The sequence below is a fragment of the Oreochromis aureus genome, linkage group 1 (genome assembly GCF_013358895.1).
Source record: "Oreochromis aureus strain Israel breed Guangdong linkage group 1, ZZ_aureus, whole genome shotgun sequence".
Classification (NCBI taxonomy): domain Eukaryota; kingdom Metazoa; phylum Chordata; class Actinopteri; order Cichliformes; family Cichlidae; genus Oreochromis; species Oreochromis aureus.
The window spans coordinates 25,825,430-25,841,545 of NC_052942.1; the positions used below are offsets into that span (position 1 = coordinate 25,825,430).

The following is a 16,116-nucleotide window of genomic DNA, read 5'->3' on the forward strand; positions in this document are numbered from 1 at the left end:
ACTTTCTTTGTTGAGCAGTCTCTTCAATCACAGGTTTTGTGGGACACAGAATTAGAAATTTATTTCTATGTGCAGCCCAGCAGGGGGGAGCTGTGGCAACATCAGTGTTGCTGTGGCAACATTAGCAGGGGAGGCCAAACTTAACTCCTATAGTTTAGCCTATAGAAAAATCAGGGAACAATGCCAATAAGGTCCAGCCAAGGACCAGAAGCCAGCCATATAGACTACAACAAGCCTGGAACCCCGACCTAATCAGCCAGTGTTTGTGGAGGCTCACACAACTCAACAGAATCCCCCCAAAACACGCCCAGGGAGATTAATCAACATTGTAATCTGTTATTTACAATTTATATTAAACCATCACAATATAAGCAGTCCCCCAAAAGCAGATAAACAAATCAACATAAAGATGCATACACACTATCATCCATACTGGCCTTTTTTCTGTGTGTGCCCATGTCGCCCTGTGCTAGTCTGCATTCCTGGACTGCGCCAACTGCACATCGGGCGGCCACACTGCTTTAATGATGTCAGCAGTTAATCTGGTGTGTGATTGACAGCGCTTGGGGAGGGAAAGTGGGGGGTAGGGGAGGTAAATCTTGTGCGTGAGTGACAGGGGGGGAGAGGTGGCTCCAGGTGACAAGCAGAGGGGTCACAGAATGTAGGTGAATAAGGCGTGCACATATGTGTGTGTTCATACATGCACATGCACACACTGGATCACAAATAATAGTTTACATGCTTTTGTTGTGTATGAACACTATTTATTAAGTGTTGTTTTAAATTAACAGTAGGACATTTAATAAACAAGCATGGAAAGTGAGGTAGATAAGGCCACAAATGCTTCTGGCACTCTGCAGAGGACTGGTGAGTATTCAGAAGATTTATGTCAAAGATAAGACACACAGCTGGGAACACACAGGTGAGGTCAACCTGAGCAGGTGAGAAAGAGGTAAACAGGCTCAAGTAGTGGTTCAAATGTGACAAAAAAGCTTGGGGTCACAGATGCAGATCTAGTATCTCCCTCTGTGCTACTCCAGTGCTTGTAACAAACATTTATATGAACAATAGCTTGTAATTAAAAGTGAGCTTAAGACGTGGTATTTGTAACCTGGTACAGTTTCAGAGTTCAGCATCGTTGCCATACACTGAACATAAACAATAATGCACATGAAACATGGTTTAGGTTATATCACAGAGATTTGGATCACCCAGTGTTTCTTGAACATTTTAAAGGCTGCATCTGGTTGGAGATCGGTCACCTGAAGTGGATCATATTTTTATTCAGTTGTTTTGTTTACAGTTTTAGCCAAAAAAGTAAACCCATAGAGTTACATCTTGCTATGTGTATTAGATTATATGGCACAGCTGGTTTTTGTTGAAGGGACGGGCTGCAATAATTGAAAATACAAACTGTAATTGCAAAATCATCCATTTTTAGACTCTCAAATCAAACAGATACAAAACAGAAATAATACTGGTTCTTACCATGGGGGTAGACAAATCAAAGCCTTCTCTGTGTATGACCTCTTGAAGGGACTTCAGCAATGCAGAGTAAGACTCAATCATGCGACTGGAGAGAGCCCAGGGTAGGGCAGAAAGAATGGGAACAGTGAAGCAGACACCCAGAAAGAGAACACAAAAGGGTTATTTAATATATGTAAATTGTCACTGAGACTATTTTGATAAAACTGGGCCAAGCCTATCACCACAGTAGTTTAATCGTCTATGACTGCAGCATGTTCTTCCTGACTGTGCTTTTCTGTGGCCACTGAAGCAGACAGATGATCCATATCAAGAGATCCAATTAATTTATTTGGTTGATTAAATTACAACATGACTGGTTCTCTGTCAGCTCCCTGAGGATCTGATTGTGCCGAGACAGACAGATAGACAGATGAGACGCGCATATGCACAAACATACACACAGCAAAGATGATATGTGAGAAGGAGAGGAGAATTAATGGGCTGATATCTAAAATTAACAGGGAACAGCATTTTGGGTTTAATCAGGGGTAAGATGTGCACCACTGTCAAAGGGCATACAGTGTTATCAGAGCAATATTTAGCAACAATCAAGAGACTTCCGTGTGTCTATAGGATGGCCGACAGGAATGTTAACCCCATCTTTTTACACAAGACCCTCCACTTAAGAACGCCCCACCATTGTAATGACCACTCTGTGGTAACTCACACTGGGCTGCTATGTCAGTTGTCAATTCGACCTGCAGGCTACAAAAGCTGATACACATAGATTGGTCACACGCCAATAGCCATGTATAAAGAACAGTAATACACACTTGTGTTGATTACACTTGGCCAAGTATATCCATGTACTCTATTTCAGTTATTCAACACAACAATGGTGCCTCCTGACCCCGCTGTGGCTAATGATAGAGCTGGCTTGGTGAAAGAGGGACACCTACCCTCCACGGCCTCTCTGCCCATGCCCCAGCTCTGAGGTAGGGGGCTGGGATGGTGTGACATGTAGTTGAGGAGGTTGCTACTGGTTGGCAGCCATTGTGAGAGGCAGCATTGTGTTTTAGCTACCCCTACTGAGCAGCCCTCATTCAGGTACCAAAAAGGTCTAGGTGCTTAGCTACGGGGGCTAGTGCGTCAGCTAATTAGGATCATGCACAGGGAAGCTTCTTTATCTCAGCGTTCCTATTTCAGCAAGGGAAGAAAAGAGGAGAGAACGGGGATGCTTGGTCTTAAACAACAGGATCTGTATCACCTAGAGAGCAATTTGTGCCAATTATGCCTTCAAGTGAAACGGAGCAATTTAACAGCTAGGGTATCAACATGGGGCTTTGGACACGTGCAAGGGGGAGTAGCCTGCTTAGGAGTTTGTGTGGTACATGTGCGTGTGCAATGCACTGTGTATGTGAGCACATGCATGTGTGTTAATACCGGGGCGGGCCTTGGGGCACAATGCTGCAGTGCAGGTGTAGTTTCCCGCTGTCAAAATGCCTGTGAGATCTATAACCCATTCAGACACTACAACAGCACCACTATGTCAGGCTTACTCAGATTCATCAGTGGACAAGATTTTTGTTCTTTTATGTTTTTCCCATTAGGCAATGTTGAGTTATAAGTTATAACAGCTAGTGGTGTCCACTTTACCATCCACACTTTTGAAAGTGAATGTTAACAAAATTCAGTGTATTGGCACAGTTGCTCTGCTAAAGAGTCTGTTTGCTGACATAAAAGAAGAGTGATACCATAAAGCCTCCTCCACATCCTCTGTGCTCCAGATTGCTATATTTACCCTGTGTGTGTGTGAGTGTGCCTTCGTGTGCGCTTGTGTGTTCAGCAACACTCTTTGAGTAAAGAGCCTGCATGACCTCTGAACCCTAAGTACACTCAATGCAGGAGAAATCAAACAGACGCTGAGCAAACAAGGCCCTTATTTGAATAGACATACGCAACCTTTCCAAGAGCCTGAATGACTCAGGCCAGTGGCAAGCTGCTTAGAACAGAAGACAAACCAGCCAGATTTTAATGAATTTGCATCAGTATATTGTTGAAAGCGGACATTTGACTCGAAAGTACAAAACACTGTGGATACTTTTGAGCAGGTATGCAAAAAGCAGAAAAAAGCGATTTCAGCCTTAAAGATATGACATATGACTTTTTCATATTTTGAAGCAAATCAATAAAAAGCATGAACTATTAATGCAAAATTTTGCAAGATGCATGCTTGTTTTGCTGCTACAACTAATAAAAACACATATAAACTTGACTGATTTGGGGAATAACAGAAAATTAGGAAATGTTCCAATAATCATGTAGCAGTGGATCCTAGACTCAAAAAGGGACATATATATGATAAATTATGTTTTGTAAGCCATTTAAAAATATATATTTGGGAAAATTATAGACAGTAAAAAATTAATGAAGAAAAGAGAATATAATTATTAATCAAATAACAAGGAAAGCAATTATACCTCGCAGGCCTAAAGTTTAATAATTTCCTACAAATCTTAACCAAAGGGAGAAAGCTCAGTCCTCTCATACTCTCTTCTTTAATTCATGTGACAGTTACAATACAGTAATGTTACCTTAAAATGATGTTGGTCTGTTTGCATTGTACCTGTATTCTGTGAAAAATGCCATGTTTGCTTACCTGTGTTCTGTGGATGATGTCTTATTTGTATAACTGTGTTTTGTGGGTGGTGTCGTGCTTGTGTGCCTGTGTTCTGCGGATCGTGTCTCATTGGTTTCCATGTGTTCTGTTGATAGTGTCTTGTCGTTTTACCTGTGTGTGGTTGATGACTGGGTGGGATGTTCTGGAAGGTAGAAGCGGTGGCACTTGGCTGCCTGGCGAATTTCTGGCTCCATTGTCTTGGAAACGTCATAGTAATGCCCAAATCGGGAAGAAGAGGCCAGGGCACTCTGAAAAGGTCAAAGGGTCAATTTTTGGAAAGTGAAACAATAAAAAATCTAACCCAATTAATTTAAAAACCACTTTCAATAAAATCGGACACCTCTACCTGATTTGAACTTTTTTAAATAATTGGTGTGTATTTAATGTTTTTCAAATAAGAACAGAACAGTTCATAAGAAAATAAACTTATTTGTTTTCCTAATTTGTAAAGAGTTTGTTTTTCCGCTCCATGGTAAAGCAATTGCATTGTTTATGGGTCATTCCTCCACATTCCTACAGCAGAGAAGTTAAATAACCACTATGACCACACTCTTAATCATTTCTTCACATAAATGTCCACTTCTGGCTGTGAAAGCAAACGTATCACGGACGCAGGGAAGGCGGATGTTTTCCTGCAGCTGAAAGAGAGAGTTTTAGCTCTTCTCTCTGAGTGAAACCAGGGATTCTATTGTTAAAGGGGCCCTTAATCTACTCCTAATCTGGATTAGGGCCCCCGGTGTGTCCCTCTCCTGGCAGGACGAGGGGGTCAGGAGGGCAGGAGGGTCAGGAGCTCATCTTCTCTTTGTGAGCTAGGCAACCCGCTTAGCGTTCCATCCCCGCCCTGACGGCCTCACCTTTGATCTGATGTCTTCATCGGGAGAGCAACTCAGTGGGCTATGCCAGGAGAGGTGTGTGTAAGGGGAAAGTAAGCGTTGACTCTGCGGGTGAATTTGGGATGCAAATCCTCTGGTTGGGCTTACTAGTGGTTTGTAAAGACGATTTTACAGGGGAAGGGGGAGAGGTGAGGAAAGGACACAGATATAAAGAAGTTTCCAGGGAGAGAGAAAGAGGGAGAGGATCCCCAGGGACACACTGTGTGCTGTTAATCCACATAGCGATATGGATTATAGAGCGACGGGGGTAGACTGCAGAGAAGTAGAAGGGGAGGGTCACCTCTCCTCAAAGCGGAAGAAAGAGTGTAGGGCTGCCGACCCTAGCAGGGGGAAAGGCAGGGATTTGGGGAAAGACAGAGGCGCAGGTCTGGGTCATAGGGTTGAGCGAGCAGACATGTCAATGCACAGGCTGCAAAGTACTCTTGTTTCCCAGGCTAAGCAGGGGTGCAGGCGTGTGTATATGTGTGTATATGCGAGTTGGGGACCAGTGAAAAGCCTACCTATTGCCAGTTAAGTGTGAGTAATCTGGCCCAGCTCTGAAAGGAGAAGCTGAGGCCTCATTCACCCCACAAAGGAGTTTAGAAGCTGATAGATTTAGTGGTTGAGACAATTGCCAAACCACTAAAGACCAGAGTGCCAGTGCAATCCATTAGCAAATCATCATTAACAGAGACACATGTTGAACTTTTGAGAATTAAAAAACATTACCTTTATTCCAACACAATATGAGACATCATGTATAATGTATATATCAATCTGACTACCTGTACTTTAGGTAGATTCTGATAGCGCCAGGCAATCTTCATAGCATCCAAATTGTCCTGGGGTTCACAAGACAGCCTGGGCTGTTCCACAGGCTTGTGAATGGCCACATCGTCCAAGATGGGAGCAGGGAGTTCCTGTTCAAAACAGTACAATACACTTCATGTAACTGGTATAAGGGTTAGTTATTTCCATTGCTATGTAATTTTTGAATAGAATAAGGGGACTATGGAAAGTCCCAGTGTAAGAAGATGTTGTTGAACTTGGGCATCAGTTTATTGTGATAAAATTATTTTCTGAAATCCATGTAAAATAACTAAAATAAACAGATACCTGACATTATTACCAGTGGTGGGTCAAAAACTAGATCCTGAATAATTTGGCATCAGAAGTGCCAATGAGGTTCTAATAACATGGTTTTTATAAAAGTTTATGTGCAGGACAAATATTTTAAACTAAAAACAACTGTAGTGGTAACACAGCAGGATATATAATCACGTGTATTACATTACAAAAAAATAATCTAAAGATTGACTCATTGCAGAATTTAATCTGAGATTCTAAGGCTTAACATAAATACAATATGGAAAGAGATGCTCATAAAAGACTCAAAACTAAATCTCTCTAGTTAAGTAACAACAATACTACAGTGCATCACAACTTCATTTCTCCTTCTAAGCAATTAACTGCATGTTATGGTAATCCATAAAGAGGAACCTTAACATCAGAAAATTAGAATACTGCAAATGTAGCTGTGAAAACACTAAATCATGTGATATATCCCCATTGGGAGCCCCCCTCTCCTAATAAGTCTTTGATATGTAAAGAGAGGGTGACGCCATGACCCCTCCCACTATCAATCAGTGGGAGAGAGGCCCCCCTCCCTTATGCGGGGTGGCAATCAGCTTCTGGGGCTATGGTGCTCTTCACAAAGTGATACGTCGGGAAACATTTCAACAATGCTATAACCAGGCCACCCTCGACCTCCCAGATACCCCCATTGACCCTGACACATGTTAGCAAAAGCTGTGTGCCTGCACTGTAAAGCAGGTGGGGGTTTATATTATGAGCAGAAAAAAATCTATCATATATCTGTAGATAAATATATATATATATAAATACATATACATATATTTATAAATTATACAACCATCTACAAGTACTTTCCAACATTCAAACAAAGTTCTTTTTGTTTGACAGTTGTACGGGAAAATGTTAAAGCAGACGTAACAACACAAGGCCACCTTGGCTTCTTTGCAAGTGGTTTGTCAAAACTCGCAGCTTAGAAAAATAAATCATTCTTTGCAGTACCTCAATTTCATTTCAAGTTGTTACAGAATTGCTGACACCTTCCCTCATACCTGTAAGATGTCATCAGGGTTATCTTGAGCTGATGCAACAAAAAGTTCATGCCGACACACCACTCCTTCTGCCAGGAAGTACTTGAGGATCATGCGAGAGTAGCTATCAAATCGGTCCTCCTCTAAAAAGAAATATTGATAAAACAAAGGCAACAATAATTAGAATTTGATAAAAAGTGAAAAAAAAAATCACTGTTTAATGCCAAACATTGTTGATATTCTTTCCTTCTTCAACATTCATTCACACATCACAGATCCAGCAGTTCATGACCACATCACAACTGCAAACCGTAATTGATGTAAGGACCACATTCTGGTTACCTTAAGAGGGACATGAAGTGGCAATCGACATGTCACAGGAACATGTAGTGTGATCTGACTATCAAAGTGGAGATGACATCTTCACCTTTCTTGTTAGGGTCTTAAAACAGTATTTCTATCATTTCCCCCTACAGCATTGGATGTGAGACAAAGACACCTGCCTTAAGCATTCACCTGGACCCTCCCACTAAATGGAAAGGTACTACAAGTGACAAGAGAAGGCAGAAGTAGGATAAGGTAGGAGCTTCTTTCAAAATGCTTCCTGACACAGGTTCACTTGAATCTCTCAGATTTTTGTGTGCATTCAAGTGGCAATGGCATCCTTTCACTATCATTCTCACGTCATTTCCATCAGGTGTAGTTAACAGTGTAAAAAGTTAGTTGTGTACAGTGGGCAGATCTCTGCTCGGAGGGATGACATTAGAGCCACATTAGAGGAGGCATTAAATGGACCGGCACATAATTCTAAACAGCAAACACACTTTCCCAAAAGTAGTCTTTGTTCTTGCGTACAAAGCAGCCACCCGTCCATTCCTCACCCCAAACCAGCAGAAAAACCTGCATCATCAATATGAAACCCTACCGAGCAGGGCCCAGAACCCTTCACAGCATGCTATTGCTGCTTCCTGTCACAATCACCATTTTGTAAAGATTTCATAGGCCTCTCTTCACAATGACAACCAGTGGGCACAAGGACAAAGGCAGCATAGACAGTTGAAGGTAATGGGCATACAGCTGACAGCTTGGGAATGACATCCTGACGTGTCATCCTCGAACATCCGGAGAATTCCCTTCTCCTCCCACGTTCCTGGTCCAGGTCCTCACCTACGGACTCAGGATGGCTAAGGAAATTCCATGGCTCTTCAATTTGTTGTCGGTGGGGCTCCCTGTTCTCTTATTGATGGGTTTCTAGGTCAGCAGGCCTTTGTGGCTTTCAGCAGGCCCCACAAAGACTCCCAGATGGGCCCTCTCAAGATGGGGCCTATTGTAGTTATGTTTCTATGGGAGCCTTACAAATGGAACCTCCAGGAGTCATTAGGCAGTTGAGGCGGGGGGTATGAGGAGGAGGCGAGAGGTGGCAGGGTATAGGAGCAACAGGGGGTGGGGGACAGTCATATCTTTGAGGTAGATCAGTCACTCTGGACAGTCATGGGATGATTTTTCCCCCCATCTTTGTTTTTTTTGGTTATTCTGACTAAGGTTTGATAAAGGGGAATGCCTCTGCTTCATTTGCCTTCAAACATGGGAGCGGGAGAGAAAGAGTCCTGAATCATATCTACTAAAGCTGCAGGGGGAGAAAATATCTAGGTCACAATGTTTCCCCTTGTATGTCTTTGGCCCATAAAGTACTATTATTATTGTTTCTGCTGAGCAGCTGAGTTAAATTTAGGACACACAGCAGGTAAACAAAAGAATACAGTTGTTTAAAAAAGCTTTCAAAAAGTGAATCACTACTATAAACACTACTACAAATAAGGGTTAATTTAGCAGTATTTGCGAGCCTTTTATGTCTCTTAATGTATCTCCAATGGTAGGGTTCAACTCGCGACTGCCATTTGTCTTTGTGCAGTTTATTAATGCTGGACCTGTGGTGTTATGATTTTTCTGACTGATCACCTTAACACCAAAAAATGTACCTTTAAAAAATATTAAAAATATTTGTGTCCTTACAGCTCAGATAAGAAGCTATTCATACAGAAAATACATAGAAAAAACATCTCTATTTCCTCCAAAAGAAGATACTTGTATTTTATATGTAAGTCTTATAAGATCTACATGATTCATGTTATTGTTTACTTATGAAATTCACAATTCCCTCATAACATACACTTGATTTATACGTAATTATTATTGTGTTTTAACAGAGAATAAAAAAGGCCACTTTTATGTAAATTACAGAAGTCTTACGAAACACGCAATACATAAACATTACTACAAGTTACTAAAAAGACCAATGAAACCTTTACTTGATAAAGTTTTTTGTTTACCATATATTACGAAGGAAGATCAATGTATATGTGAGCTATATTAAGCTTAAACTGAGTTATTTATCACCAGGAATACCCATTCAACCAATAAAAATAATTTTGCTTTGATTTGGCAAAAAAACGAGTTATTTTCACATCTCTTTCAGTAGGCTCTGGGACAGTTTAATATTAAAATGTATTGAGTTTAAAGTTTCAAATATCAGATCTACGGCTGTCACATCAGAAACAAAAATAACTCAAGTGAAAATGTTTATTTTATTGCTTTGTGCTAAATCCCAATATTAATCACTTTCTGTAGCATTAATCTCTCGTCTTTTGCTATTAGATTTTTTGTGTTCTATTGCCATTTTATCATCATTAATTGTTAATGTCTCCGACTGTAGTAGGTGACACTCATAGGGATCATTTTGTCCAGAAAAAAAAAGTCATATGACTTGTGAAACCCTCCTTTTTTTTATGTGAGCATGCACATAGCTTGAAGTTAACAACTACTGTTGTGATACCCGTTATCTCTGACTGGGGATTTAGATTTTGTCAAGCCAGCCAACACAAAGAAAACCCAGCTATGTTGAACTTCCTTACTTCATAGTATACCCTTCAGTTATCTTTTGTTTTTCATCTAAATCTGACTAAACTGAACCAACTAGCATCCAACCAACTCTTACAACTGAGTTTGAGTTGTGAGTTACTTCAGGATTGTCCTTTTTATCGCATATTTAAGTTATATTATTCAAGCCACCTATGCCACTAAGCATCCTAGCGGAAATTCTACCATAATAATAACAGTTAAACATGTCATCTTCTAAATCCCCATCCACATTGTGGTCAATTCTCAACATAGTCCATATGTATATAGTCAAAGAGCACCTTTATTCACGTGTCATAAAATGTAGTGAAATTTAACGGTAATGGCTGATTAAAGGAAAGAGACATTTACTAAAACTATAAGAATGAGACCATACATGGCCAAAATAATAAAAGCTTGGAGGCTTAGTTCCTCCTCTTGCAAAAACACAAGAGATGAGAGATCTTCAGACAGCAGCCATACTGGACTGATCCCCCTCTGGATGACAAATCAGGATGGACAGCTCAAGACACTTCAAAGGCAGACAACGACCAGTCTGATAATTTTATGTCTGTGTCTCACAAACAGGCCATCACAGCTAAAGGGGCAGAGTGTAGGAGACGACTGCCTGAAACAAACACAAACAAACACACACTCCAAACTCCCCCCATTCCACCCACCCACACAACAAAACAGACACAGAGACAGCACAGTGTGCACACACACACACCATCTCTCTCTCTCTCACACACACACACCACTCTTTGAGAGACAAACACAAGAGAATGCACACACACGCATTTCACCTTTACTGTGTCTCTCATTACCAGATGAAACCAACCGTACATTGATTCACAAAATGGAAGGGAAGAACGCATTAGTGTGTAATCACTGACTCCTGCATCGATTGGGGGGATGAATTAAAGGGCAAAGCAATATCATCAGTTGGTATAGGCCTTGGCTACACACAAATTACAGCTTCAAGGGGAAACATGACTATCTTAACCTTACTGTCCACCAGTGCATATAGCCTAGCCTATGATGAATGATAATAATAACAATAATAATACAGTGGAAGACATTTATGTCCCCAGAAAATCCACTTGCTTTGAATGTAATTCTGAAAAGTTCTATAACACATCTGCAGATGAGCATATTAATTAAGGATCACAGTAAAAGTGTGAACACCTGGGATTCTAACTAGAGACCAACGGGTCATCAGTCTATTTGCCATTCTGCTAGACAGCGACATGTTAAAGACAAAGATGGAGAGAACAACCAACAATATAGTCAGCTGTAGCTTGCTGATTTCATTTCTGAAATACATTTAATTTTTGGCTCTATATGAATGAATATATGAATAAGAATAACTTTATTGATCCCAAAGGAATATAGAGGATAAAGTAACTATGCGCCTTGAAATCTCTTCATTGAAAGCGCTGCGGAGAGTTTCTAAAAAGCTAATTATGCAACAGACTGAATTCAAAAAGGCAGAATTTCACATCTTCTATATTCATCACATAAAGTGGAATATTTTAAAACCTTTTTTTCTTTGAATACCTGAAATTATTAGATTTATCTCTGTGTTCAGGTAAATTACTACTCGTGCTGCAAAAGTATCATATATCTGGTGTCATTCAGTGTACACAATCACAATCATGACGAAGACTGCTGACTTGAAAGCTGTCCACATGATGATTACCGACATACTCCACAAGGACCATAAGGCAAAGAAGGTCACTGCTTAAAAGGCTGGCTGTTCTCAGAGTGCTGTATCAAAGCATATTAATGTTAAGTTGACTGGAAAATGTGGCAGGAAAAGATGAACAAGAGACAAGAAAAGGAATGCCATTGAGAAGATTTTCAAGAAAAGTTGATTCAAGTGAGCACTGTAAGTCATGTTTTTCGAATTTTCCAGCGCATTCAATACCATAAGACTGACCCTTCTGGGCAATAAGCTGAAAGTGATGCAGGTGGATGCCTCTCTTGTGTCCTGGATTGTTGAGCACCTGACAGGAAGACTACAATATGTGCATCTTCAATATTGTGTGTCTGAAAAGGTGATCAGCAACACCGGGCACCACATGGGACTGTCCTCTCCCCTTTCCTGTTTACCCTTTACACCACAGACTTCAGCCACTGCACAGAGACCTGCCATCTTCAGTTTTCTGATGACTCTACAATGGTTGAATCCAGCAGTGAGGGTGATGAGACAGAGTACCGCGCTGTGGTGGACTCCTTTGTCACATGGTGTGAGCACCATCATCTGTAGTTCAATGTGACAAAGACCAAAGAATTGATTGTGGACTTTAGGAGGACTGGGAAACCTGTGATCCCTGTTTCAATCCAGGGGTTCGATCTGGACATTGCAGAGGATAAAAACCTTGGAGTACACATTGATAATAAGCTGGACTGGGTTAAAAACACCACTGCACTCTACAGGAAGGGCCAGAGTCGTCTCTATTTTCTGAGGCAGCTGAGGTCATTTAACATTCGTCGGACAATGCTCAGGATTTTCTATGAGTATGTTGTAGCCAATGCCATCCTCTGTGCTGTTGCATGCTGGGGCAGCATGTTGAGTGTCGCAGATGCCAACACACTCAATAAACTGATCTGCAAAGCCCGTAACGTTGTAGGGATGGAGCTCCCTTAAAGTAGTGTTGGAGAGATGGATGTTGTCCAAGATAAGGACAATGCTGGACAACAGCAATGTGGGAAACACCCACTCCACCCAGTCCATGACGTGCTGGCCAGTCACAGGAGCATGTTCAGTGAGAGAATGGCATTACCCAAATGCACCACTGAACGACACTCCTGCCTGTGGCTCCCTGTACGACTCCTCCATGTAATGCACATTACACAGTACAATAGTTACACCCTTTTGAACATCCTCTACAGTGAAAACAACAAAATAACACAGTTTTCAAAGTTTACAGTTTAGAGTAGAATGTCAATCATATATCTTTAATCTCTGTAATATTCTGGATATTTATAATTGAGATATTTGTATATATTAGAGCTATTTCTCATATTTTGTATGTTTGTAATATATTGTATTATTTAATTTAAATTAGTAAAATAAATATAAAAACCTAAACTTCCTTTGCACACATATTGAGGCTTAATATACAGTAAGGTGAAGATGAAAGTTTCCACATAGCTTTATGCAGTCATGTGAAAAACTAAGTACACCCTTACTGCTTCCATAGGAATTAAAAGGGTGCTGCTAATCAAATGAACTTGAATAACTTAACTCACTTAAGTGTCTGTCAGCAAGTGTGACCACTTCTGTAAATAGTACTAAGGAGGAAAGACAGCAGCAAAGATATCAAACAGCTTGGAGTCCACAGTGAGAAACATTACTCTCAACTGGAAAACAGTGGAAGTCCTAGCAAATTCATCCCAAGGCCAGACCAATGCTCAGAGACTCCGCAAAAAAAAATAGCATGAGCTACATCTCAGAATCCAGAGGCCTTAGTTAGCATGTTAAATGTTAAAAGTTCATGACAGTGCAGTTAAAAACAAGACTGACCAAGTGTGGCTTGTTTTTAAAGAACCTTAAAAGGCCGTAAGAGAGCAGTGTATGAACACATACCCACAAATCTTAATGAACTGCAGCAACATTGTAAAGAAAAGTAGACCAAACTCATTCACAACAATGTGGAAATGATTATTTTAAGTTACTGCTGCTAAAAGTGGTTCTATAAGCTACTGAATCATGGGGTATATACTTAATTTTTCACATAACTACAGAGTCCTGATAAAACATTATTTTTTATATGACTGTATCAAGAAATTATTTTGTTGCACAAACAATTTTATGCGAGAAATATAATTTATAAGAAAAGGAATCAAAACAATTTTAGGGCTGCTAAAGCTTCACTTTTGACCCCAAATTTTAGGATTAAACTTCCTGACAGCTGTGGACAGCAGGGATATGTTTAACTGGGTTGGACTCTGATTGGAGGAAGGATGTGAAGTTTGTATATTTGTTGCATTGTGGCTGGACAGATCCTTGCATCACAACAAACTGCAGTGCATGCAGACATCCACACAAAGCCTCACACACACACGTTCTATTGATTCAATTCAATTCACTCAGCAGACCCTAGCATTTTTGAAGATGTGTGGAGTAAAACACTGGAGCAATAATAATAATAATAATAGGAAGAAGAAAGACTGTTTTGTGGTTAGAACTATTTGTTACTTCCACCCCTAAATATTTAATTATTTCCTAAGACTGATTTCAAGCTTTCATATCGAGCCCATTCAACCTGAATTAACAGGATAGCCAGATAGATCCTTTATTGCCAGAGTAGCAACACATGTCTGCTACCACATATCTCAAAGACCAAACCAATATTTAATCATAATAAAGTTAATACATATATAAATAACAGCCACTAACTAATTAGTAAGTATGCAACACATAGATAACATCATACTGTCATCACTGTACGTTAAACAGTCTTATAGCAGCTGGTAAAAAAGGACCTCCTGAGGCACTGACACTTGCTCTTTGGTCCAATTAACAGAAACCATAAACTAACCAATACTTAGAAATTTGAAGTGACATGCTCACCTATGAGAAGCACTGTTCCAACTGCTAATCCACCACCTGTTTGCGGAAACAAAAACCAAAATATCGGTTACATGTTAGTCTCATATTACAGTACACATATATACAATATGTCCAAATCATTGTGAACCCTCCCTTTGTTCAACTGCTGCTAACATCTCTGTCCTTTTGGATCTCCACTAGAGACACTTAGACCTGTCACTATGTCAAATGAACCCATGAACGTGACAGTGAGCACAACAGCAACTCTCTACAAGCTCCAAGTCGTGACGAGATTATGTTTTCACGAGCACTGCCAATCACTGTTCAGTAAAGACGCATCAAAACATTTGTCTATGTCTGTTCAACCATGAACTGTACTTCAGCTGTGAAAAACTATTTTGATGACCACATTCTCTATGTCAGCTGCTCATCTGACAAAACGTTTGCCAAATGACAAATTAGAACGACAGGTGCAACATACTGACAGACAGGTAAACAATTAACAGACAGTACAGTTGCCACAAAGGTTGTGCCATAACTAAGGAGTATTTTGAAGTTGTGGAGAAATATATTTTTCCCACGTTTAGCTGGCAGAGACAACATGAACATGTGAATATAATTGTAGTACTTTTTTTCAACTGTTAGAAGCTTTCAGGCAACCGTGCTTTTTACACAAATGACTATTTGAATAATAAACCTGCCCTATTTCGTTATGCCAGGAGCTTCATTAACAGTTAGACCTTGATTAAAATGGCAGATATCCTTTTTTTGCTCCATTTAACCCACACCTAACCCTAAGACTAAAGTGGCCTTAATAGATTTAGTCTGAATTAAGAAAAGCAACAACTCAGCAGTTGCCACACTATCGAATTAGCTTACCACAGTGCAAGACAACTAATAAGAATGTAACTGATTATATAATGTCCATAAAAAGTAATGGGGAAAATGGAATTATACTGGGAATGAATAGGGAAGTAAAGGTCCTCTAGGTATTTTTTTTTATAATCAACATTTATTGTGAAAATTACCTAGATGTTTTAACTGTTTTCTCACAGACAGCTTTTCCATCTAGTACTAATTAGAAAATGCATTATGCGTTTACAATAAAAGCATATTTGTCTTGTCCTGACAATGTCAAACGTCATAATTCGTCCTTAATATAATGGCTTTTCTTCTCATTCTCATTGCACTGATAATGTGAATACAGTACGTTGCAGTAACGTGAAATCCAGCATGCGAAAGTTAGATTGAGAAATACTGCTAGCCTTTGTAGCTAGCATCCTAATGACAGACTGACCGAGCAGATAGTCGAGTGACGTGACACCGGTGGAGACTAGGAGCTGTCCATTTTGAACCGAAGGTCTAGTACCAGGTATGGATATTAACTTGCTCCTTGTTTTCTTCTGAAAACTCGTACTATTGAACGGTGGACGTTCGGCTGAGGGTTTACCCACACTACTCACGGGGGCTGCCATACTGTTAGTAACGTGCTGACGCGTGCTGATGTTTTGGCACGTG

At 40.2% G+C, this 16,116-nt stretch overlaps 1 protein-coding gene across 2 annotated transcripts in view; it reads right to left on the bottom strand.

Moving 5' to 3' along the window:
* The window catches only part of elp4 (elongator acetyltransferase complex subunit 4), a 53,004-nt gene extending 36,902 nt beyond the window's left edge, over positions 1 to 16,102 (bottom strand). For both annotated transcript variants that reach the window (XM_039611442.1, XM_031756934.2), the window contains exons 1-6: positions 15,896 to 16,102; positions 14,620 to 14,655; positions 7,164 to 7,285; positions 5,805 to 5,939; positions 4,259 to 4,395; positions 1,489 to 1,573 (exon numbers count right to left, since the gene is read on the bottom strand). In XM_039611442.1, the coding sequence (XP_039467376.1) occupies positions 1,489 to 1,573; positions 4,259 to 4,395; positions 5,805 to 5,939; positions 7,164 to 7,285; positions 14,620 to 14,655; positions 15,896 to 16,073 (693 nt within the window). In that variant the 5' untranslated portion in view covers positions 16,074 to 16,102. The remainder of the gene's footprint in view (positions 1 to 1,488; positions 1,574 to 4,258; positions 4,396 to 5,804; positions 5,940 to 7,163; positions 7,286 to 14,619; positions 14,656 to 15,895) is intronic.
* Between the last annotated feature and the right edge of the window lie 14 nt (positions 16,103 to 16,116).